Raw genomic sequence first — 23462 nt, 5'->3', positions numbered from 1 at the left:
TTCTGGAATGGCCAAGTCAAAGCCCGGATCTAAAACCCATCGAGATGTTGTGGGGGGATTTGAAACTAGCTGTGCATGCAAGAAACCCCTTAAACATCGCACAGCTGAATGAATTCTGCATGGAGGAGTGGGCAAAAATTTCTCCCAGTCGATGTCAGAGACTGGGAGACAGTTATGAGAAACGCCTACTTGAGGTTGTTTCTGCCAAAGGGGGCAATACCACCGAAAAGAGCCAAGGGTGTACATACTTTTTCCACATGCGAAATTTGCATTTATGTTTATTTAAATTATACAACAGACTACAAAATGTAAATGTTTCATGATATTTGTTGTATTTTATCACCTTTATCTCTCAATATCGTTGAAATGAAGATCAAATAGCTGTATGTTGAAATATGTTGAAAAAGTCAAAACTTTACATGGGGTGTACTTACTTTTTCACGTGACTGTATATATATATATATATTGTTGTGGATTCGGGGGTCGGCGCTCCCCTTATCAAGGGGGGGTTAATACCCTTGTCTTTTAAGCTGGCCATCCCCCAATCCTGGAAATTATGACGTCACTTCCGGTCGGTGGTAATTCCGGTTGTAAGCCCAATTAGTCTTATTACCTAAGTACTACCACCAGCCGTAAAGCGAGGAGATAACTCCCACCCGAGCCGCAGCGTTAATGGATACGCCGAGCGAAGCGAGCCACGACTCGGGCCGTTAACAAATACTAAACCCGATTCCAAGCGGTTCCGAAATCGTGCCACAGGTACTCAATTGAAAGAAAAGACGGAGGCGATCGGATTAGGGAAAAACTAAGAAAGAACAGGTGAATTTATTAACAACCAAGAAGAAGAGGAAAGGGAAAGAATGTACAAGAAGAAGAAGAGCAAAAGGACACAGGGCAAGCTTAACTCTACAGTCTTACTTACAACCCCGGACAAACAGACAGACTCACACGGGATGGCAGCTGGCAGGGGGGGAAGGTCCAGGCAGATGGTTCTAGGCGATGGGATCCAGCTCCGGGTCCGCGGGCGAAGAATGGCAGGCAGCTTCGCGTATCGTTGGCGCGCGACCGGACCTTACATATGCGAGGGGCTGGACTGCTGCATACGTCTAGCGGGCCAAACGCTCTCTCTCTCCTGCACGGTCTGTATCAAACGGCAGTTCGTATCACACGAGGGTTCCCTGCCCAGTTCTTATTAGAATGTCCTCGCTCATGCAGTCTGCAGTTCTCCCAATAGCAACAGTCCCCTGCGCAGTTCGTGATATTCGAGCTCTCCCCACGCAGTCCTGAAAGCAGTCCTCGTGCTTGCGCTTATATAACGCGCTTTGAAATCAATGCGCGCTTCATAGAGACACACCCACCAGTGAGCTCACCTCAGCCCTGGTTGGATAGCGAGGGCTCACCGGCTCCGCACTTGACGGCTCGTTGACAGGGCCACGCCTCGTTCTTGGTGCTCCGCCCCCTTCTTCTCCAAGCTTGACCGCGTGCGTAATGGCGTTTGGAGCGAGGCAGCGAACGCTGCTGGGCGAGCAGAGGCGCGTAACACAATTTGGAGAGAGAGACTGGCAAAATGGACGGAATGGGGCCTATCTTATTTAATTAATGCAACACAGATTCAACTATTGGGAACACAGCCTTATCTGAAACACATACTAAAGAAATAACTGACAGTCCTATGGTGTCCTACGTGTTGCATATGGCCTAACTATGGGTGCGACCTTTGACCTTTTAAATGATGGAATATTTACAAGAAGTGATTATTTATTTACAAAGTGAGGGGCTCTTAAAACCACAACACTACACCCTCCTTTCCTCCAGGCCCATCCCGGGCCGAAACATCTTTAACTTAGTGTGGCACTTAGGTGTGGTTACCCTCTACTTTTAACCTCACCCTGAGTGTGACAGTTTTAACACTAAATATGTCCCGCCTGCTGCGTTGCATTCTCCCTAACAGACTCATGCCCACAGACTAACCGAATTGCGGAATTATTTTGAAACTACACATTTAGCCGGTGGGGAGCATTATTTACAAAAACACTACTATTTTGATTATTTACAACTACTACGCAGGACCTGTCTTTTGTGGGAAGAGAAAAAGATCTTTTTGAAAAGAGGAAAAATATTGCCATGCACTGCACCGATGCACCATACCATATGCACCCAAATCACAAAATGCACCAAAAGCACCAAAAAGCACCATCAAGCACCATCAAGAAAAATGCACAAAACACACATTTTAAAATAATAAAATGATGTCTTCTGATGTCTCTGCTTGTCTGCTGGGCCGCTGGTTCTGGTTGTCAATGGATCTTCTTCATCTTGATGTTATTTATAAATTTAAAAAATGGGCACAACCCGCGTCCGCTTTTTATTATTCAGGGCCAGCAGGGCCAACGTAGGTGGTCCACTGCATGGCATGGATGCCACTTTAAGAACAGTGGTCCGCAACCAGATACCGCTGGCCACAGTGGCCAGTCCCAGCAGAGACGCCAGGCCACAGTACGTGTGGTCCATAAGGTGGTGCTAGGCCACAGAACGTGTGGTCCATGAGTGGTGCCAGTGTGGTCCATATGGTGCATCAGTGCAGGCCGGAGGCAGCGAAGGTGCGGGCACACAACTACGGTCACCTGCGCACTCCCCCCGGGCCCAAAAAAAAAAACAAGTCCATGAGTGGGGGAAGGAGGACAAGCAAAGCAGCGGGCAAGGGCGCAAGGGTACACATTAATACAAGATCATGCAGACATGAAGGGCGCGGGAGAGCGAGCTAAGAAAGCTCATCCCTATCGTTCGTCACCCCCCATGTCGCCTATTCTACCCTTGCCCCTACCCCGTATTTACACAATTTACAAGTTACAAATTCCATCTCTACGTTTTGTCCTTCCCATCCCCTCTAGTTCCAAATTCATCATCAATCCCTCCCAAGAAGGAAGGGATGGAATATAAACAATGCCCCCCCGCACCCCCCACGTCATGATGCGTCTTACATCCAAACATTTGCAAAATCATGGTGTGGAGTTATAACACCTTGGTGAGTGGATGCGGATGGTGTGAAGAGATTTTCTCCTACCTAAATTCTAAATGGCATTAACTCAGTTTACACTACCCGGGGTCTTTCCCTGCCAAACCATTGGCCATCTTACACTATGTGGTTCTAAAAAACCAATTCCCATTGACCATACTGTGGTGCTAACCAATTTGGGGTCTCACTCCCCCGATTCTTTCCCCCTGTGCCCTCGCACAATTTCCGGGCTGGGTCGTGTGGCTCACCAGCAGGTCCGCTCACCTGCACACCTCCGCCACTGTACGTTGCCACCCGAGCTTACCTGCTCCTCACCCTAACCTACCTGGGGAAGGCCCTCCCTGGCGCTTACCCCTTCGGTGCCCTCTCTGGCACTGGGCTACCGGGGTCCGTCCTCCGGATCCTCGGGCCCCGCTGAACTCTAACTCTGGACTCTAACCTGGCTCCCAGAGCCTACCTGTGGCCTCACCTGGCCGACAGACTAACAGTGGCGGAGTGCCCAACCAACCATTCTCACTAACAGGCCACACGCCCAGCCATTTCACTCCACTAATGCACCCATCAAGCAGTACTCTGCTACTTTCGCACCACAGATGTCAATATCCAACCACAATTTACCTACTCCCTCTACCTACTTTTAAACTACCCTCCCCGGGTATTCGTGAAGGGGTCCATCCTTCCCCCATCCACTCCTTCGCACCATACACTCCACTCCACATATTCCACACTCCCACGTCACACCATTCATTCCAGACCATTTATTCCATCCAACCATTCTCCATACACCTGCACTTCACTTGCACACCTTGCAAGTCAATCAGTCCATGCACAATCACACCCATCCTCAATACTCTGCTCAATACACTTTCACTTCTCCAAACCATTGCCTTATTTCATCACCAGCACTACCAGGAACTTCCATACCAATTCCTCATTTCATCACCCTAACTACAAACACACTGCATCATTTAATCTACCTGGTTTTCCCTCTAACTTAGTGCTTCCCTGTCATCCCTTATACTATTGCACATCCCACGTCATTATCATCCATCTACTCTACCTACGTCCCCACTACCTGTACAAATGTCACTACTTAAATCTAAAGTCACCTATGGTCATTACTAAATTCTATCAATATATCCTAACCCTCCCAGGCTAGTTTTCACAGCCACCCCATAAACTATAGCTCCTTTGCCCAAAATGGTGAGGTGAATGGTAAAACTACCATTCGCCATCACTACTGCTACCATCACTATCGCTATCACAGTCAACTACACTTGAGCCTCTCGGTGCGTCATTACATCATCAAAGCTCGGCTTCGCAAAGCCGAGCAATGAATTCGGGTGGTTTGGTCTACTGTAGGTTGGGTCCGTCCGGCATTCGGATTCAGGGGAGGAGGTTTTGTCGGGCCAAGACTCCAGGCACCATCTCGGCGCAAGGCCTTGCGCTCCCAAGCGCGATGGCCCAGCCTTGCCCGGCCGGAGCGCCGCCACCACAAGGAGGCACCGCTCTGAACCCTTCTCCTTCCCCTCGAACCGGGCCGCCCGCTTTGCCTGGCAAAGCGCAGCACCGACCGTGCAGGGCGGAGCCCGGCCCGAATCGTGCATGGCGCTCCATGCAGGAGCGACACGGCTACGATCCCGGCCGGCCCCCGCAGCACACAAAGCGCACCACGCCCCGAAAGCTCACGTCGGCTAAACGTCGGCCTAAACGCTAACCCGTTTAACGTCGATGCCCGACTCGCATGCTCACATCCACACGCGACTCTTCCCATACTCACACATCCAGGTGTCTCCATACACTCCGTTATTGCACTTTCTCTTGCCTTCTCTTCCGCTCCACACTCAGGTGCACACCACTCGCTGCTTGCCCACTCCTTTGTTACACACCTCTCCTCCGTTACGTACTCTGTAACGCTCCCGGGTGTGCACTTTTGCATCCACCCACTCAGCGCACACCTACCCACGGGTGTGCATTCCCTCGTCGCACACCCAATCACACACTCCGGTGTGCTCTCCCGCACATGCTCCACATCCATCCCAGGTGTGCATTCTCGCACACGCTCCTCATCCATATCCATCTCACCCTCTGTATCACTCTCACTCCCACACATACACTCTGATGTGCATCCATTCTCACCCTCGGTAACACACTCGCGCTCCAGCGCCATTCGCACACGCGCACCATTTCTACTCACACAGTGCACCACGGACCTCCGACAAACGCCTGGGGTACGCTGGGATCCCAAGCGCGCGAAAATTCTTTTTGCGCTGAACACTTTCTCGCAAAACCTCTTAGCACCATATATCACCCAGCTTACCTTGGCGCTTCCTCTTCTTCGCTCCAACACCTGTAAACTTTCATTGGGGTTAAGCATGGCATCATGGTCTCGATACAGACTTTGCACATTTTCCATTTCTTCCTTCCACGAGTGCTTTTCTACGTCCGCTGTCTTTCCAATTTCCACTATTTGTTTGATTATTTCTTTTCCTTTAATTTCAATATCTTTTCACTCGTCGACCGCTGGCGCTAATAAAATCAAAATCTCTACTTCGGCGGCCGCCGGCTTCCCCATACCCCGGGTCGCGATCTCTATACCTGTCCACGTATCTTCGCTTTGCTCCAACTCGCTTCTCCCGCGCTCCTCTAGCCGCGTTACTTCGTCGCGTACCCGTGTGCCTTTCCCGCCCAACTCGCGGTCTCTCTCCCTCTCAAATTCCTTTGCTTCATACCTGGCCTGCCCCCTCGCTAACCCCTCATTAATTTCTCGGGCTTGGCCAACCACGTCCTTCAATTTGCCCCCTAATCTGCTTCCGAATCCCCCCAATTTGCTTCCTAGCCCCCAATTTGACCTCCCAATTCATTCCTCAACCCCCAATTTGGTCTCCCATATCATTTCTTAACCCCCCAATTTGGCTTCCCAATTGCTCACTCTGAGCTTTCGTCTCTTCCTTTTGGGTGTCTAATTTACCATTTATTTTATTCATTTCATTCATGAGCTGCGCCATGAAGGCTTGCATGTCGCCCACCCCCATTTGCGCAGCGGGCGCGGCCCTCGTCACCATGTGCGAGGCTCCGCCATTTTGTGCACCTGCAACCCCCACTACCGCACCTTCTTCGCTTTCCTCCTCCATTACTCCCACCTCTTCCCTGGGGTCCTGGGTTGACTCTAACTCCTCACTTCCCCCCACCGGCATCCGATCGCCTTGATCATCCATAGCACGATTATAATTTGGTTTTTAATAAAAAATTTGGCCACTCGAAATTTTGACGCATTTTTTTTTTTTTTAAGATGGTATAAAAATTTGGATCAGGTCCAATCCCACTCCTGACACTAGTCAGGCAGATAGGTGTAACAATTGTGGGTTTATACGTACAAGCATGAAATTTGGCACAGTCATAGATAATAGTCTAATGAATAATTCCAGATATGGACCCACCGCGAAAACGAGAGAGTACAGACTTCCTAGAAGAGAGTACAGACTTGCTGCGGCTGGACACAAGAGACATTGCTGACCCAACTGTTGTTTCTACTGTTCAACAGGCTGAGGAGATAGGTAAGCAACAGTACAAGACCTTCGTAGCAGACCGTCTACTGGAGCGAACCGTACCTCTTACTGAGCCAATAAAGAAGAATAAACTCCCATTGTTTAGTCGATCGTCTCCAAGAGAGAAATCCAAGACAAGTTTGCAAGTAACTTCGCTAAAGAGTGACTGCTCTTTATTCTCAAGACTCTACATTGCGTCTCAAACACGAGATGGTGATCTTGCAGAATTTTTCCGCCATGAAAACCAAGCATGTCCCCCGTCTTTATCTCAGCTTGGGAAGTTACGACTGGGAACCAAATCAGATCTATTGGTGTGTCTAGAGAGTTGCGCAGAGGTCAGAGGTGATGCTCCAAAACCAGGTACTGATGTCACTATCCTTGACGGGGCAGTGTTGGTGAACGTTCTGAAACCAGTTGCTGCCAAAACCTTTGATGATTATGCGCTGAAAGTATTCTTGCCACACATACAAGGTCACTTGCAAAGAGCCTGTCGTGTGGATATAGTCTGGGACCAGTACCGTGACAACAGCCTGAAATCTCAAGCCAGGGACAAACGTGGGAAAGGCATTCGAAGGAGAATTGATGGATCCACTGTTCTTCCAGGAAATTGGCAGCAGTTCCTGAGAATTGATGCAAACAAAACAGAACTGTTTGCCTTCTTGACAAAACACATCACACATCTTGTATCAGATAAGCAGATAGTCACCACGGATGGTTCAGATGTGACGTGCATTCCCGCACGCGACACCAGTCATCTTGCCCCATGTGACCATGAGGAGGCTGATACACGAATGATGATACATCTCGCGGATGCAGTCCGTGATGGATTTCAGAAAATTCTTCTGCGTACGGTGGATACAGATATAGTGGTATTGGCTGTGGCAGCAACAACCAAACTCAAAATCCAGGAGCTTTGGGTGGCCTTTGGGACAGGCCAGCACTTCAGGTATATTCCAGCACATGAAATTGCAGCATTCCTCGGACCAGATAAGTCACAGGCCCTCCCGATGTTCCATGCATACCCAGGGTGTGACACAGTCTCGTAATTTAATACACGGGGCAAGAATACAGCCTGGGATACCTGGAAAGTATTTGACGAATTGATGCCAGCGTTAGTTCATCTCTCCACGGGGACAGCAGACATCTCTGATGACGTTGTGGCAGTGCTCGAGCGGTTCACCATTCTTCTCTACGATCGCACCAGCAATCTCGTCAACATAGACGAAGCTCGACAGGCACTCTTCACGAAGAAAGGACGAGCCATGCAAGCTATTCCCCCTACCAGAGGAGCCCTGGTACAACAAATCAAGAGGGCTGTGTACACGGGTGGCCACTGCTGGGGAAACATGCTCAAGGTTGTTATGGATCTGCCCTCACCTGGGGATTGGGGATGGATCGATCCCCACAACTGGAAACCCCTGTGGTCCATGCTTCCTGAAGCCAGCATTTCATCAACGGAGCTGATTTGTTGTAAATGCAAAAAGGGTTGCAAGGGACGATGCAAGTGCAAACAAGCTAGTTTGAAATGTACCGCTTTGTGCCAGTGTGGTGGAGAAAATTGTGACGTATAAACAAGATCAAACTGGAACTATCTAGTAATATAAGTTACCGTAACAGTGCTTGGTGGGTTAATTGACATTGCTGGCAACAAAAATGCAAATTGTGGTCATTTGGAGAATACAATTATGGCATATATGTGTATCTAGAGTCATTTCATTAGAACATAAAGAAGCATTTGTGTCGTCCGGTAAAAAATAATCGCGGTCAAAACGGCCATTTTGTAAAATGGCCGCCATGGCTACCATAGGACGTTTTCGCGGTGGGTCCATATCTGGAATTATTCATTAGATTATTATCTATGACTGTGCCAAAGTTCATGCTTGTACGTCTAAACCCACAATTCTTATGATGGATACACCTATCTGCCTGACTACACCAATTGTTGTGGATTCGGGGGTCGGCACTCCCCTTATCAAGGGGGGGTTAATCCCCATGTCTTTTAAGCTGGCCATCCCCCAATCCTGGAAATTATGACGTCACTTCCGGTCGGTGGTAAGTAGGGTTGTACGCCCAATTAGTCTTATTACCTAAGTACTACCACCGGCCGTAAAGTGAGGAGATAACTCCCACCCGAGCCACAGCGTTAATGGATACGCCAAGCGAAGCGAGCCGCGACTCGGGCCGTCAACAAATACTAAACCCGATTCTAAGCGGTTCCGAAATCGTGCCACAGGTACTCAATTGAAAGAAAAGACGGAGGTGATCGGATTAGGGAAAAACCAAGAAAGAACAGGTGAATTTATTAACAACCAAGAAGAAGAGGAAAGGGAAAGAATGTACAAGAAGAAGTAGAGCAAAAGGACACAGGGCAAGCTTAACTATACAGTCTTACTTACAACCCCGGACAAACAGACAGGCTCACATGGGATGGCATCTGGCAGGGGGGGGGGGAGGTCCAGTCAGATGGTTCCAGGCGATGGTATCCGGCTCCGGTCCAGGCTCCGGGTCCGTGGGCGAAGAACGGCAGGCAGCTTCGCGTATCGTTGGCGCGCGACCGGACCTTACATATGCGAGGGGCTGGACTGCTGCATACGTCTAGCGTGCCAAACGCTCTCTCTCTCTCCTGCACGGTCCATATCAAACGGCAGTTCGTATCACACGAGGGTTCCCTGCGCAGTTCTTATTAGAATGTCCTCGCTCACGCAGTCTGCAGTTCTCCCAATAGCAACGGTCCCCTGCGCAGTTCGTGATATTTGAGCTCTCCCCACGCAGTCCTGAAAGCAGTCCTCGCGCTTGCGCTTATATAACGCGCTTTGAAATCAATGCGCGCTTCATAGAGACACACCCACCAGTGAGCTCACCTCAGCCCTGGTTGGATAGCGAGGGCTCACCGGCTCCGCACTTGACGGCTCGTTGACAGGGCCACGCCTCGTTCTTGGCGCTCTGCCCCCTTCTTCTCCAAGCTTGACCGCGTGCAGAATGGCGTTTGGAGCGAGGCAGCGAACGCTGCTGGGGAAGCAGAGGCGCGTAACACAATTGGAGAGAGAGACTGGCAAAATGGACGGAATGGGGCCTATCTTATTTGATTAATGCAACGCAGATTCAACTATTGGGAACAGATCCTTATCTGAAACACGTACTAAGGAAATAACTGACAGTCATATGGTGTCCTACGTGTTGCATATGGCCTAACTATGGGTGCGACCTTTGACCTTTTAAATGATGGAATATTTACAAGAAGTGATTATTTATTTACAAAGTGAGGGGCTCTCAAAACCACAACAATATATATATATATATATATATATATATATATATATATATATATATATATATATATATATATATTGTTGGGGAGATGAGGACTGTATTTTTTTGATTGTGTGCTGTATTATTATTATTATTGTTTATTCTGCGCCCCCCTACCTCCGGAGCTGTGTAAAGGTGAAAGGGCATCCCATAATTAGTCCACAAGCATACACGTCAGCCAAATAATAGAATACCCCTGGTTGATAGTTATCTCTTATTCTGTGTTTTAGAGTAAGGCTGTGTCTCCCATTAATTGAAGTACTCCATTGCACCAGTGAAAGAGAATAGATCCCCTTTCATTCCCATCCCCAAAATCTCCATTTCCTTTTACATCCCCTTTCGTCATTGCCAAGCCTCGATTCTCAATTACCTCCCCTCCAAAACCACCATTGAACATGTGCTCGAATCGGAGAAGAAAGGCGTGCCCGCCCGTTGTCATCAAGGGCGGAGCCAGAGGGTCGCGCGACCAACCAGGGCCGAGGTGAGCACCCCGATGGGCGTGTCCAAAAGGCCGGCGGCTTAATCGCCGGAGACGCTATAAAAAGGCGCGCACGCAAGAGTCGTGAGTTGGTCGTCAAGAGAGTCGTGAGGAGTCAGTCAGTGGAGTCGGTGGTCAGTTGGTTGCGTTGGTTGCGGTGAGGAGTCGGTGGTGGTGGTCAGTTGGTTGCGTTGGTTGCGGTGAGGAGTCGGTGGTAAAGAGTGAGCGGACCAAGAAAGAGTTGAGGGTTTGGACCAGACGAGTCGGACAAGGCCTGGCAAAGCACGCGACGTCCACAGCAGCCACAACAGCAGCTTGGGGGCCTGAACGGCGGTTTGGAGCAGGGCCGTGAAGGAATGGCGGCTGCTAAACGCGCCGGTTGTGCTGCAGGACCCCCTTGGACCTTCCTCTCCCTCCAGCCATCCACCTCCTGCCTTTCCATCCGTCTTGTGTACGTGAGTTTGTTCTGTTTGTCTTGTCCCTGGGTTAATTAAGTCTGTATAAGTTAATAATTGCACTGTGTCTCTGATTCTTCTGTATATTATTTTATTATCTTTCCTTCTCCTTGGTTACTTTGAGCATGTAAATAGTAGGAATAAATTTAGTAGTATTTCCAACCTTTTTGTCTTCTTCTTCTTCTTCTTCACATCCGTGTCGCCTTTGTCTTTTCCCTATTGAATAGCTGCGGTGCGATCCGGCCAAAGTTCTGGGTGAATCGGGTTCTAATCGGGGAGTAACTGTTCGGTCGCGGAGCCTTCGCTCGGCAAAGTAACATCCTAAACCACGATCAGTAACAATTGGTGTCTGGGAGTGAGATTCGGGGCCCGAACCAAATTTTTAAAACATCTAGAAAAAATTTGGTCAAAATTTGGAGCGGACGAAATTTGTTTTGTTTTAAAGCAAAACCCGAATTTTTAAATCGCGCCATGGCTGGTCAAGGCGACGGGATGCCGGTGGGAGAGATAGACGGGGTGGAATCGACCCAGGACCTCGGGGAAATGTATGTGGAGGAAAGGGAGGAGGAGAAAAATGGCAATGTGGTTGCGGAGGTTTCAGACGCACAAAATGGCGCTCTCGCGCACGTGGTTGAGGGGGCCACGGTCGCGGAACCAATGAGCGCGGCCCAAATACAAGCCTTCATGGCCCAATTCATGGTGGAAATGCAGAAAAAAAACGACAGTATGGAACAAATGGAAAACAGAATAAGGGCTAATAGTGAAAAAATGGAAGACAGAAGGAGGGCTGATAGTGAAAAAATGGAAGACAGAAGGAGGGCTGATAGTGAGCGATTGGAAGCCAGAATGGGTGAGCAAATAAGGAACGAAGCGAGGGCTCAGAGTGAGCAATTGGGGGTAATGAGGGACGAAGCGAGGGGTACCGGTGAGGAATTAGACAAGAAATTTGAGGGGTTAGAGTTAGACAATGGGATAAAAGAGGTGAAAAATGGGTTAATGGGGTTAGAAAATAGGATGGAACACAAATTGCGGGAAATAGGGGAGCAATCCGCCCGGGAAATCGAACAGATGGGGAACCAGATAGAGGAGGTGAGAATCGGGGTAGAAACCAAACTGGATGCTCAGAGGGATGAATTGGGACAGATGAGGGTGGCATCTACAAAGGAGATGGAGGAGATGAAAGAGGAGATACGACGAGGTGTGGGTGAGGAGGTCTCGGGGCTACGCGAGGAGGTAAAGCGAGGTGAGAAGCGTATGGAGAAAGAGGTGAGAAATAATACGGCTAGGTTACAAGGGGGAATAGAAGATCTGACGGAGGAGGTGGAACAGCTGACGGAGGGACAAAAAGAACTAGTGGAGCAGGTTCAAAAGAACACTGCGGTACTAGGAGGGTTAAAGGCGACACAAAAAGAAATTAAAAACGAATTAATAGCGACACAGAGGCAATGTCGGATGGTACGGGAGGAACTGACAATGAGGGTGGACGAGGTGACAGAGATAATGGAGACAAAGTACCGGCAGGTGAGGATGCACATAGAGACGGTCACGGTAGCCTTAGAGGACGAACTTGAGGAGACGCACCGGGAAATAAAAGAGGTGAAGCAAAAATTAGAGGAAGTGGAAGAAGAGGTGAGTGAAATTAAGAAGGGACGGACAGAAACTAAGAGAGAAATCCAGGAGGAGGTAATGGAATTGGTACAAGGTCGGTGCTCAACTCATAATGTGCTGCTCACTAACCAAATAAAGAGTTTGCAGGTGGCAAAGGAGGTGCGGAGACGAGGTGCCAAGGTGAGTGGCGAAATATTCGGCAATGTATATGATGTGAGGAAAGCTTCAGTCGGCTTGGGGATTGGTTTGGATCCGGGTGTTCGTGAGAGGCCGTTGGTGAAGTGTGCGACAGGTCTGGTGTGCGAAAAAAGAGGTGTGCGAGAATGTCCGACCATGGGGTGTGTGAGGAAAAAGTGCGCGCCGACCAGTGAGTGTGCTGTCGAGAGTGAGTCGGTCGTAGCGCGTGTGCGAGGGGGTACATGGAAGCGCGGTGTGGTAAGTGTTACGGAGGAAGTAATGAAAGAGTGTGCGCAAGAGGATGCGCGAGAAAGGTGTGTAACGGACAGGTGCATGGGGAAAGAGTGCGCTGTCAAGAGTGAGGGAGAATGCACGCCAGTGGTGAGTGTTACAGAGGAAGTAACGGGAGGGTGTGCGCAAGAGTGTGCACGAGAAAGGTGTGTAACGGACAGGTGCATGGGGAAAGAGTGCGCTGTCGAGAGTAAGGGTGAGTGCGTGACCGAGAATGGAGGTGAGAGTAGTGAGAGTGACACGGAGCGTGAGTTGGTTGTGACAGGTGAGCGAGGATGTACACCTGGAATGGAAGGATGCACACCTGGAATGGTAGAGCGTGTGTGGGAATGCACACTTGAGTTGGTCGTGAGGCACGTGGTTGGGTGTGCGAATGAAAGCACACCTGTGATTGTCACAGAGGAGGTGACCGAGGAGGGGGCGCGAAGAGGTGTGTTGGTGAGGTGTGCGAGCGACGAATGTGTGCCAAGGTGTTCGGTGGTCAGGTGTGTGACCAAGTCTGTGAGCGGAATGAGTGTACCGAGGTGTGTAAGGAAAGGTACGAGGAGCATGGGAACAGCTGGAGGTATGAGCAAGAAAGGGGTAGCGTATGCATGTAAGCATCCAGGTGAGGCATCGACGGTAACCGGGTTAGCGGTTAGAGCGACTTATAGCCGAATCGGGCCCTCGGTGCGTGCCGGGCTTCGCGTGCCGCGAGAACCAGCGGGGATCCGAGCCGCGGCGGGTTCGATAGGACCGCCGTACGCGATCCACGCTGGGCCTCGCTTGGAACGGCCGCGTCCGGGCTCCACTAGGCGGAGCGGGCAGCCCGATAGGAAGGGTCGTCATGGCGACCACTTTTTATTGAGACGTGCCGGCAGGTCGAGATCGGGACATTGGATGGCTCCACGCCGAGGTGGTGCGTGGGATCTCGGCCCGGGTAAGCCCCCGTCCCTGCACCGAGTGCCGGACGCATCCAGCCGCCGGCACCAAAGAACCCGTATTCATTGCTCGGCTGTACGAAGCCGAGCTTTAGAAGGGAATTGGCGCACCGAGAGGATCTAATAAGTAGACGGGTGATGAGGATAGTGTTTTGGCCCCGAAATTAGAAAAAAGCAAAATTTGATGATGGGTACGGTGATTAGCGGTAAATGGCAAATTTTTGATTTGTTGGATTTGGACGAGCGAAATTGATAGGACCTCCCCGATGTGGAGGGATGGAAAATACACCATCCCTCACAAGTGGGGCAAATGCGCTATAGTTTATGGGGTGTATGGCAGTGAAAACTAGCCCGGGTGGGTTAGGATATATCGTGTGTAGGGATCTAGCGAAGATGACCTTAGGTAACGTTAAGGTTTAGTTAGTGACTGATACCTGTAGTGGGGACGCAGGTAGATTAGTGTGGATGATAATGACGTGGGAGCGCAATAGTTTAAAGGGACGACTGGGAAGCGCAAGTTTCAGAGGGGAGTAGTTAGCTGAGATGATGCCGTGTGTTTGAAGATTGAACAGGTGTGATTGCACAGGTGTGCAACTGAACAGGTGTGTGGAGCAGTGTATGAGTGAGTGATGATGATGGGTATTGTGATGACCAAATGGTCCAGGAAGAAAGGAGGGTGCAGGTGGCACCAGGTGTGAGGGCACAGGTGTGCAACAGCAGGTATGGAGAATGGTAGTGTGGAATAAATGGAGTATTGGAATGGATGGTCGTGGAGTGAGTATGGTGGAAATTGTGGAGTGGAGTGGATGGTGTGAATGGGGGAAGAATGGACCCCCATCACGAATACCCGGGGCGGGTAGTGTAAGTGTTAGGTAGAGGGTATAGGTAAATTGTGGTTGGATATTGGCATCTGTGGTGCGGGTGAAAGAATGGGCTTTGGATGGGTGCATTAGTGTTGTGGAAATGGCTGGGCGTGTAGCCTGTTAGTGTGTGTAGTTGGTTGGGCACTCCACCACTGTGAGGATGTCGGCCAGGTGAGGCCGCAGGTGGGCTCTGGGAGCCGGTAGTAGTTGTTGTGGATGGGGCCCGAGGATCCGGAGGACGGACCCGGGTAGCCCAGTGCCAGAGGGCACCGAGTGGGGTGACAGAGCCAGGAGGGGTCTTCCCCAGTTAGTTAGGTTAGGGTGAGGAGCTAGGTAAGCTCGGGTGGCAACGACAGTGGTGGAGGTGTGCAGGTGGGTAGACCTGCTGGGAGAGCTACACGTCACAGCCCAGAAATTGTGCGAGGGCACCGGGAGATGAATCGGGGGAGTGAGACCCCAAATTGAGAAGCACCACAGTTTGGTCAATGGGAATTGGTTTTTAGAACCCATAGTGTAAGTTGGCCAATGGATTGGCAGGGAAAGACCCCGGGTAGTGTAAAGTGTGTTAAAATCATTTAGAGGATAGTGAGGATGAAGGATCTCCTCGCACCATCTGCATCCACTCACCTGAGGTGACAGGAACTCCACACCATGCCATGTTTGATTATTTTTTATGATGCAAATGTTTGGATTGTGAGACGCATCATGACGTGGGTGTGACATTGTGCTTTGATGTTCCATCTCTTCCTCCTTATGAGGATTGATGATGAATTTGGTGATGGCAAATTTTGAAGTAGAGGGATTGTGGCGACGAATTTGGTATAGGGGAAATAAGGGGAAGACGTGACGGTAGCGACGGATTGGTAATGTGTAGATTTTTGTACATATGGGGTAAGGGCAAGGGTAGTGTAGGTGACAGGGGGGTGACGTACGGTAGGGACGAGCTTTCTCACTTCGCCCTCCGTACGCATTTCGCCTTGCATTGCCTTATTGATGTGTACCCTTGTGACCTTACCACTCGCTCATTTGTCTTTCCCCTTTTGTCTCCCACATGACCTGTGCGCCATTGGGCGCCGAGGGGAGCGTGCGTGGGTCGGCCATTGTGCGCCCGAAATTCCCAGAACCAGCTGTCTGCATCGATGCACCACATTATGGACCACATGTCTGTGGCCGAGCACCACTTATGGACCCCATGGGTTGGGGCATGGCCCCTCTGCTGGAACCGGCCATGAGGGCCCGAAATCTTGCTGGCGGACCTTGGCCACAGGGCACCGATGCCCCACAGGTGAACCACACGTAGTCGGCCCCTGTGGGCCATAAATAAAATAAAAACGGACACGTTAGGTGCATTCTTTTATTGCAAATAGGCCGCCAGCAAGGGGAGAATGACAACATCTGGAAGACCAAATAATAATAACCAGCAGAGGGAGCCGAAGAGCAAGAGATCACCTGCAGGGTTAGGGGTTGTTGGTTTTATTTTCTTGAACTATGGTGACTGCACCGATTGGTGCTTGAGGGTGTGTATTGGTGCGTTTTTGGGTGCTTTCATGGTGCATTGATGCAGAGCAGACTGTCTCCCCCCCAGAAAGAACAATCACAGGTCCTGGGTTAGTTTTGTAAATAAAAATAGCGTCATTGTAAATAATGCTCCCCACCGTCAGTGTATAGTTTGAAGACCATTCCGCGATTCGGTTAACTGTGGGCGTAAGTCTGTTAGGCAGGGTGCAATGGAGCAGCGGGACACATTTATTTATGTTTTAAAACTGTCGCACTCAGGGTCAGGTTAAAAGTAGAGGGAACTACACCTACGTGTCACACTAAATAAAAGTTGTAGGCCCGGGGCTTGCCTAAGAGGAGGAGGGTGCAGTGTTGCGGAGATGAGGACTGTATTTTTTTGATTGTGTGCTGTATTATTATTATTATTGTTTATTCTGCGCCCCCTACCTCTGGAGCTGTGTAAAGGTGAAAGGGCATCCCATAATTAGTCCACAAGCATACACGTCAGCCAAATAATAGAATACCCCTGTTTGATAGTTATCTCTTATTCTGTATTTTAGAGTAAGGCTGTGTCTCCCATTAATTGAAGTACTCCATTGCACCAGTGAAAGAGAATAGATCCCCTTTCATTCCCATCCCCAAAATCTCCATTTCCTTTTACATCCCCTTTCGTCATTGCCAAGCCTCGATTCCCAATTACCTCCCCTCCAAAACCACCATTGAACATGTGCTCGAATCGGAGAAGAAAGGCGTGCCCGCCCGTTGTCATCAAGGGCGGAGCCAGAGGGTCGCGCGACCAACCAGGGCCGAGGTGAGCACCCCGATGGGCGTGTCCAAAAGGCCGGCGGCTTAATCGCCGGAGGCACTATAAAAAGGCGCGCACGCAAGAGTCGTGAGTTGGTCGTCAAGAGAGTCGTGAGGAGTCAGTCAGTGGAGTCGGTGGTCAGTTGGTTGCGTTGGTTGCGGTGAGGAGTCGGTGGTGGTGGTCAGTTGGTTGCGTTGGTTGCGGTGAGGAGTCGGTGGTAAAGAGTGAGCGGACCAAGAAAGAGTTGAGGGTTTGGACCAGACGAGTCGGACAAGGCCTGGCAAAGCACGCGACGTCCACAGCAGCCACAACAGCAGCTTGGGGGCCTGAACGGCGGTTTGGAGCAGGGCCGTGAAGGAACGGCGGCTGCTAAACGCGCCGGTTGTGCTGCAGGACCCCCTTGGACCTTCCTCTCCCTCCAGCCATCCACCTCCTGCCTTTCCATCCGTCTTGTGTACATGAGTTTGTTCTGTTTGTCTTGTCCCTGGGTTAATTAAGTCTGTATAAGTTAATAATTGCACTGTGTCTCTGATTCTTCTGTATATTATTTTATTATCTTTCCTTCTCCTTGGTTACTTTGAGCATGTAAATAGTAGGAATAAATTTAGTAGTATTTCCAACCTTTTTGTCTTCATCTTCTTCTTCTTCACATCCGTGTCGCCTTTGTCTTTTCCCTATTGAATAGCTGCGGTGCGATCCGGCCAAAGTTCTGGATGAATCGGGTTCTAATCGGGGAGTAACTGTTCGGTCGCGGAGCCTTCGCTCGGCAAAGTAACATCCTAAACCGCGATCAGTAACAATATATATATACACACACACACAGTCCAATTTTAAAGTGTTTTTCTTTTCCAAAGATGAGGCCAAACTTGAGTTGCAGCTCTGGTTGGACACAGCATGGAGACATGTGCTTCCTGCTGAGCGCTGTGGCTGCCAAGAACTGGTTTAAGGCTTACAGGACTTGTCGTGATGAGTGAGTCTGCAGGAATCCTCTGCATCCTGTCTCTGCTAAATGAGATTGCACCCCTTTGTCTATGTATCTGCTCACAAATAATTTCCATTGTGGAATGACGATTAACGATCAAAGTTCGATTAACTGTAGGGACTATTTTCTTTGAAATACAATAAAAGCAAATTACCCTTTTGTATTACTGGTTCACCGCACCCTTTGAGAGATGAGTGCGTGTCCATTTTTACAAATACACTGTCTTTGTTTGCAGTTATCACAGTAACTTGACCAGTGTGTCCTCAAGGATACAAATGCAATGGCTCTGGGACTTCGGAGGCTGTCGGCCCTTCTGGATCGGTGAGTTAACGAGCCTGCTCGCAGAATCCTGGCTTTTCAGCGATCGCCTGGGAGGGCGTGTACGCCATTGGAAACTTTTAGCACCCCATTCAAAAGGGGTTTCATTGGGTGATGCCAAGAGGCTGTCACGTGCATGGCAGCGGAGGAGAAAGGAAAGCAAAACGATTAGCGAGAGGAAAACACAGCCAGCAATCGCAGAAAGTCCTTTTCATTTGACATTTCCTGAGCCAAAAGCTACAGATGGCTAACATTGTTGTTACTCTACTGTTGCTATTATTTACAGGCTTGAATGATCGCCATGGTGGTCGAGGCAGATGGAAATGGGCAAATGGAGATCCGGTCTCCTTCACCAATTGGGATCGCTCCACCAAGCGCGCTCGTCGACTTCCGCTTTCTCGGCGCAACCACCGGACTCCATCCTCCACAATAGATGATGCGGACTCTTTCGGTCCTCGGCCTTGGGTGCGCCGCCAGGAAAACCGCGGCAACTCTTTCTGTGCATTGGTCTATCACGAAGGTCGGTGGGTTGTCCGATCATGCCGCCGGGCACATATCCATCCTTATATTTGCTCACGACCAGTGCAATAAGCCTAAGAACTGTTACTTGATCACCTTCGCATCACCACTGCCTTCGGTCTGAACACTATATACAAGACCCTTTTTTTTTTCAATAAATATGTCACATTGCAGTTTCAGAAGCAGGGTGTTGTGTGTAGAATTTTTCATTTATTGGATGGAATGATGATATCCGGACCCGCTTGCCACCATTTGCTGTTGGTGGACATTGTGCACCATGGGCAATGGCAGTTGTGTGCTGGCACCCCTGGCCAAATTTCAAATTGCTGCCCTTATTGAACTTGGTGTTCATGGTGGTCACCTTCCCATGGTGGCCTCCAAGATACTGCCAATGCACCAAAGGACCTCACCCACAGGCTGCCCTACGAGTCATGGTATTACGCTGTTTTCTATAATAATTCCGTAGTCGACCCACAATGGACCGGAAACAGTCTGACCGGGTCATAAGTGAGACCGACATTAAGTGAGACCGAAATTAAGACAACTTCATACTGAATGTTACTGCCCAGACCCAGAGGTGTAATTTTTAGAGCGTCCGCTCTGTGTTTGTGAGGTCGGTGGTTGAAACCTCATGCACTAGATTTATAAAATGGTTGGTGCTGCTTCCTTGCTTGACGCTCAGCATTTCAAAGGATTTCAGTAGTTGCTTGCTGCATGGAAGGCAATGGCAAACCACCCAGTATAACCCCTGCCATGAAACTGCTTTGGCAGCACCAACGCTGTGTAAAAATCAGGAGGGTACATCGAAATACAAATAAAAAAACGCTTTTTGTTTACAACTGTCCTAACTAAAGCTCATCCTGATTTATCCCCAGTTTTTACATCAGCGTCTGCTCACATTGGTTTATTTGTTCAACGTCATAAATAACCACATCGTTAACATTGGTGTGATTGGGTTTTGCCAAACAGACTCTAAAGCCTTCACTCACTATCCCTTGTTCTTTTCATCGTCTCTCCTTTGTCCATCTGCACGTTTTTTTATTTATTCTTTGCAGGAAAAACAATGTTCGTATAATTTATCCACCCACCCACAAGCACCTCACCTCCCCCCTTTTCTGGCCTCTGTTCTATCGTTTAGTTGAATAAACCATGTTGGTTGGACTTGCATGGATTCAATTTGTACCTTAATCTCAAATATTGAATGACAAGTACGAAAATATCACAGCGAACACCTGTTCCTCCTGCCCCCCCCCCCCCCCCAAAGCTAAAAATCAGGTGTCAATTTCACAGAGGAATTGAATGATTAGAAATACTACTTTTCATTATTAACATGCAATCATGTAACAAGACTGGTGTTGGCTTAATCTTAATTGTTAAAGTGGCTGGCTTGAGGCCTTGGGATCTTGAGTTTGAGCTCCCGTCCAAATAACACCAGGTGGGTCGACTCAGCAACCTTCCGAAGCCCACAAAATGAGTACCGTCTTACTGGTAAGAGGGCACTACATTAGCAGCACAGCCCAGGCTCCCATCAATGATGCAACCAGCAGCCACAGGCTGCATACGAAATGATGATAATCACATTTACCAAAAAAAAAATAGAAAACGAGTACAGATACATTCAAAGTACACCACCCCCATGTCAAATAAATAAATAACATATCCTCCAGCACACGGCATTGCCAGGCCGCCTTTGGCCCCATAGAGCACATAGAGACGGTATTGGGAGGGAGATGTGTAAAATAAGTATTGATTGATCAATTGCGTAATTAAAATAAATAAATAATAATCGTAAATCTTAATTTTACCATCAAATTAATATTTCTTAATCAATTGGCTAATAGGATACCTCAACCACCAGTGTTTCATCCAAAGCTGTAACTTTTGAAAATTAATTAATTAATTGGAAAAAATACATAATTAATGAGTAATCAATAATTAATTGATTAATAGATTAATCAATAAATCCAAAATATAGAAGTTCTGTCGCTCAAGCTTTTGGGTCTCACCATCTGCCATGATCTTTCTTGGGAAAACCACATTTCCAAGCTGGCCTCCAAAGCCAGTCGCCGACTGGGCATCCTCCGTCGTGCGAAGTCCTTCCTCGGCACACCTGAGCTCCTCACCACATACAAGTCTTTCATCCGCAGCTCAATGGAATACTGTTCTCCCCTATGGGCTGGTGCTCCTGCCTCACACCTGGCTCGGCTTCACGCTGTTGAATCCAAAGCTTTCAGAATCATTGGAATCTCCCGCGATGAAGCTATCTCTGAGGGCCTTTCACTCACTCACCGCAGGCAGGTAGGTGGTCTTTCTGTCTTCTACCGACTCCTCTCCGGCCTTGCTCCCCCAGCTCTCTCTGTGCTCTGTCCCCCAAATATTCCTACAGGTCGCACAAGATCTGCCAGCCACCCTCTGATGGTTAAACTGCCGAAATCTCGGCTCTCTGCTCACCTTCACTCTTTCATTCCTCTTTTCTCCCGCCTCTGGAACAAACTCCCACACTCACTTCAATCACACTCCTCCCTCCAGGTCTTCAAAACAGCTGTTCACCACCATCTCTTATCTTCCCCCATCCAAAACCTTGATCTTTTCTACCCCCACTAATTCACCCCAGATCCACCTTGTTTGAAATTCCAACTTCTTTCCTGGAAGTCTTGGCAGTGTCCATATGTTTTATACCTCTCCCACCCCCCCCCCCCCTTCCCATGCCTCCGCCCCAAGGCCCTCTCCCTCCCACAGTTCTCTCGATGTCTCCATGTCTTTCGGTCCCTGCTCTCAAATGTTGTGTTTGTGTCCTTCCCCCTCTCTCCCCATCTTGTCTACCGCTCCCGATGTTATTTGTTTTGTTTGTCTGTTTGTCTTTCTGTGTGATTAATGTTCGCTCTTTCACGAGCCTCGATCTTGTATACAAAAAAAAAAAAAAAAAAAAAAAAATATCATTTGTAGCCACATCACCTGGTCACTGTCGTGTTAGAATATCAGTTTCCTAACTCAAAAGGTGCCTGAGATATTGTCCAGGTGAGAAAGAAAATAAATAAGTGATTAATGAATGGATGATAATAAAAAAATTAATCAATTAATTGATTCATCTAAAAATAGAAATAGCGTTTTTGCCAACTGAGTACTCCCATCTGGCGCACGTCATCGCCAGGCCCCCTTCAGAACCCAGCGATGACATCATTCAGCACCTGGAAATGGAATAAGAAAGGAGAGGTGTACAACAAACAGGGATTGCAAAACCTTGCCAGGACTTGTTTTGTGCGGTGTGTGCAATCGTATGTATTTTATAGACATTGTCATGTTCCGCACTATCTAGACGTATGCACGTTCTAATATTATGTACTTTATCGATGCACTCTCGTTATTAATTAATACACGTACTTTATATACGTACTCACATTCTTCATCGTACATCCTTTATAGACCTATCCACATTCTAATGGTATGTACTTTATATACGTACTCACATTCTTCATAGTACATCCTTTATAGACATACCCACATTCTAATAGTATGCACTTTATAGACGTACTCACATTCGTCATAGTACATCCTTTATAGACCTATCCACATTCTAATAGTATGTACTTTATATACGTACTCACATTCTTCATAGTACATCCTTTATAGACATATCCACATTCTAATAGTATGTACTTTATATACGTATTCACATTCGTCATAGTACATCCTTTATAGACATACCCACATTCTAATAGTATGTACTTTATATACGTACTCACATTCTTCATAGTACATCCTTTATAGACCTATCCACATTCTAATAGTATGTACTTTATATACGTACTCACATTCTTCATAGTACATCCTTTATAGACATATCCACATTCTAATAGTATGTACTTTATATACGTACTCACATTCGTCATAGTACATCCTTTATAGACCTATCCACATTCTAATAGTATGTACTTTATATACGTACTCACATTCTTCATAGTACATCCTTTATAGACATATCCACATTCTAATAGTACATCCTTTATAGACATACCCATATTCTAATAGTATGTACTTTATAGACATATTCATATTCTAATAGTATGTACTTTATAGACATACCCATATTCTAATAGTATGTACTTTATAGACATATTCATATTCTAATAGTATGTACTTTATATACGTACTCACATTCTTCATAGTACATCCTTTATAGACATATCCACATTCTAATAGTATGTACTTTATAGACATATTCATATTCTAATAGTATGTACTTTATAGACATACCCATATTCTAATAGTATGTACTTTATAGACATATTCATATTCTAATAGTATGTACTTTATATACGTACTCACATTCTTCATAGTACATCCTTTATAGACATACCCATATTCTAATAGTATGTACTTTATAGACATATCCACATTCTAATAGTCTGTACTTTATAGACGTGCACGATTTTTTAAAAATAGGACATACTTTATAGACGTACTTGCATTCTAATTGTACCTACTTTACACAGGTACTCGGTTGAATAAAGATAACGTGTAATACTGGCTTCCACCAGGCTTTTGAATGTAGAATCTTCTTGAAAGACTTCAGGTGAGAATTCCGGTCACTTCGAGTCGGGGTTGGAAGGATCAGCCAGAATAGATATGGGGAGGATTGTCCAGGTGATAAAGCTGGAAATGAATGAACCTGGGAA

General features: G+C 47.9%; 1 protein-coding gene across 1 annotated transcript in view; it reads left to right on the top strand.

Moving 5' to 3' along the window:
- The window catches only part of FREM1 (FRAS1 related extracellular matrix 1), a 204023-nt gene extending 184072 nt beyond the window's left edge, over positions 1-19951 (top strand). The window contains exons 35-37 of the mRNA XM_068114049.2: positions 17822-17937; positions 18185-18270; positions 18554-19951. Coding sequence (XP_067970150.2) covers positions 17822-17937; positions 18185-18270; positions 18554-18858 — 507 coding nt within the window. The 3' untranslated portion in view covers positions 18859-19951. The remainder of the gene's footprint in view (positions 1-17821; positions 17938-18184; positions 18271-18553) is intronic.
- The last annotated feature ends 3511 nt before the right edge of the window (positions 19952-23462 follow it).

This window comes from Myxine glutinosa, chromosome 1 (assembly GCF_964187855.1).
Source record: "Myxine glutinosa chromosome 1, kmMyxGlut1.1, whole genome shotgun sequence".
NCBI classification, from domain to species: Eukaryota; Metazoa; Chordata; class Myxini; order Myxiniformes; family Myxinidae; genus Myxine; species Myxine glutinosa.
The sequence above is the reverse complement of the archived record's forward strand: the minus strand, read 5'-3'. Positions and strand labels throughout refer to the sequence as shown.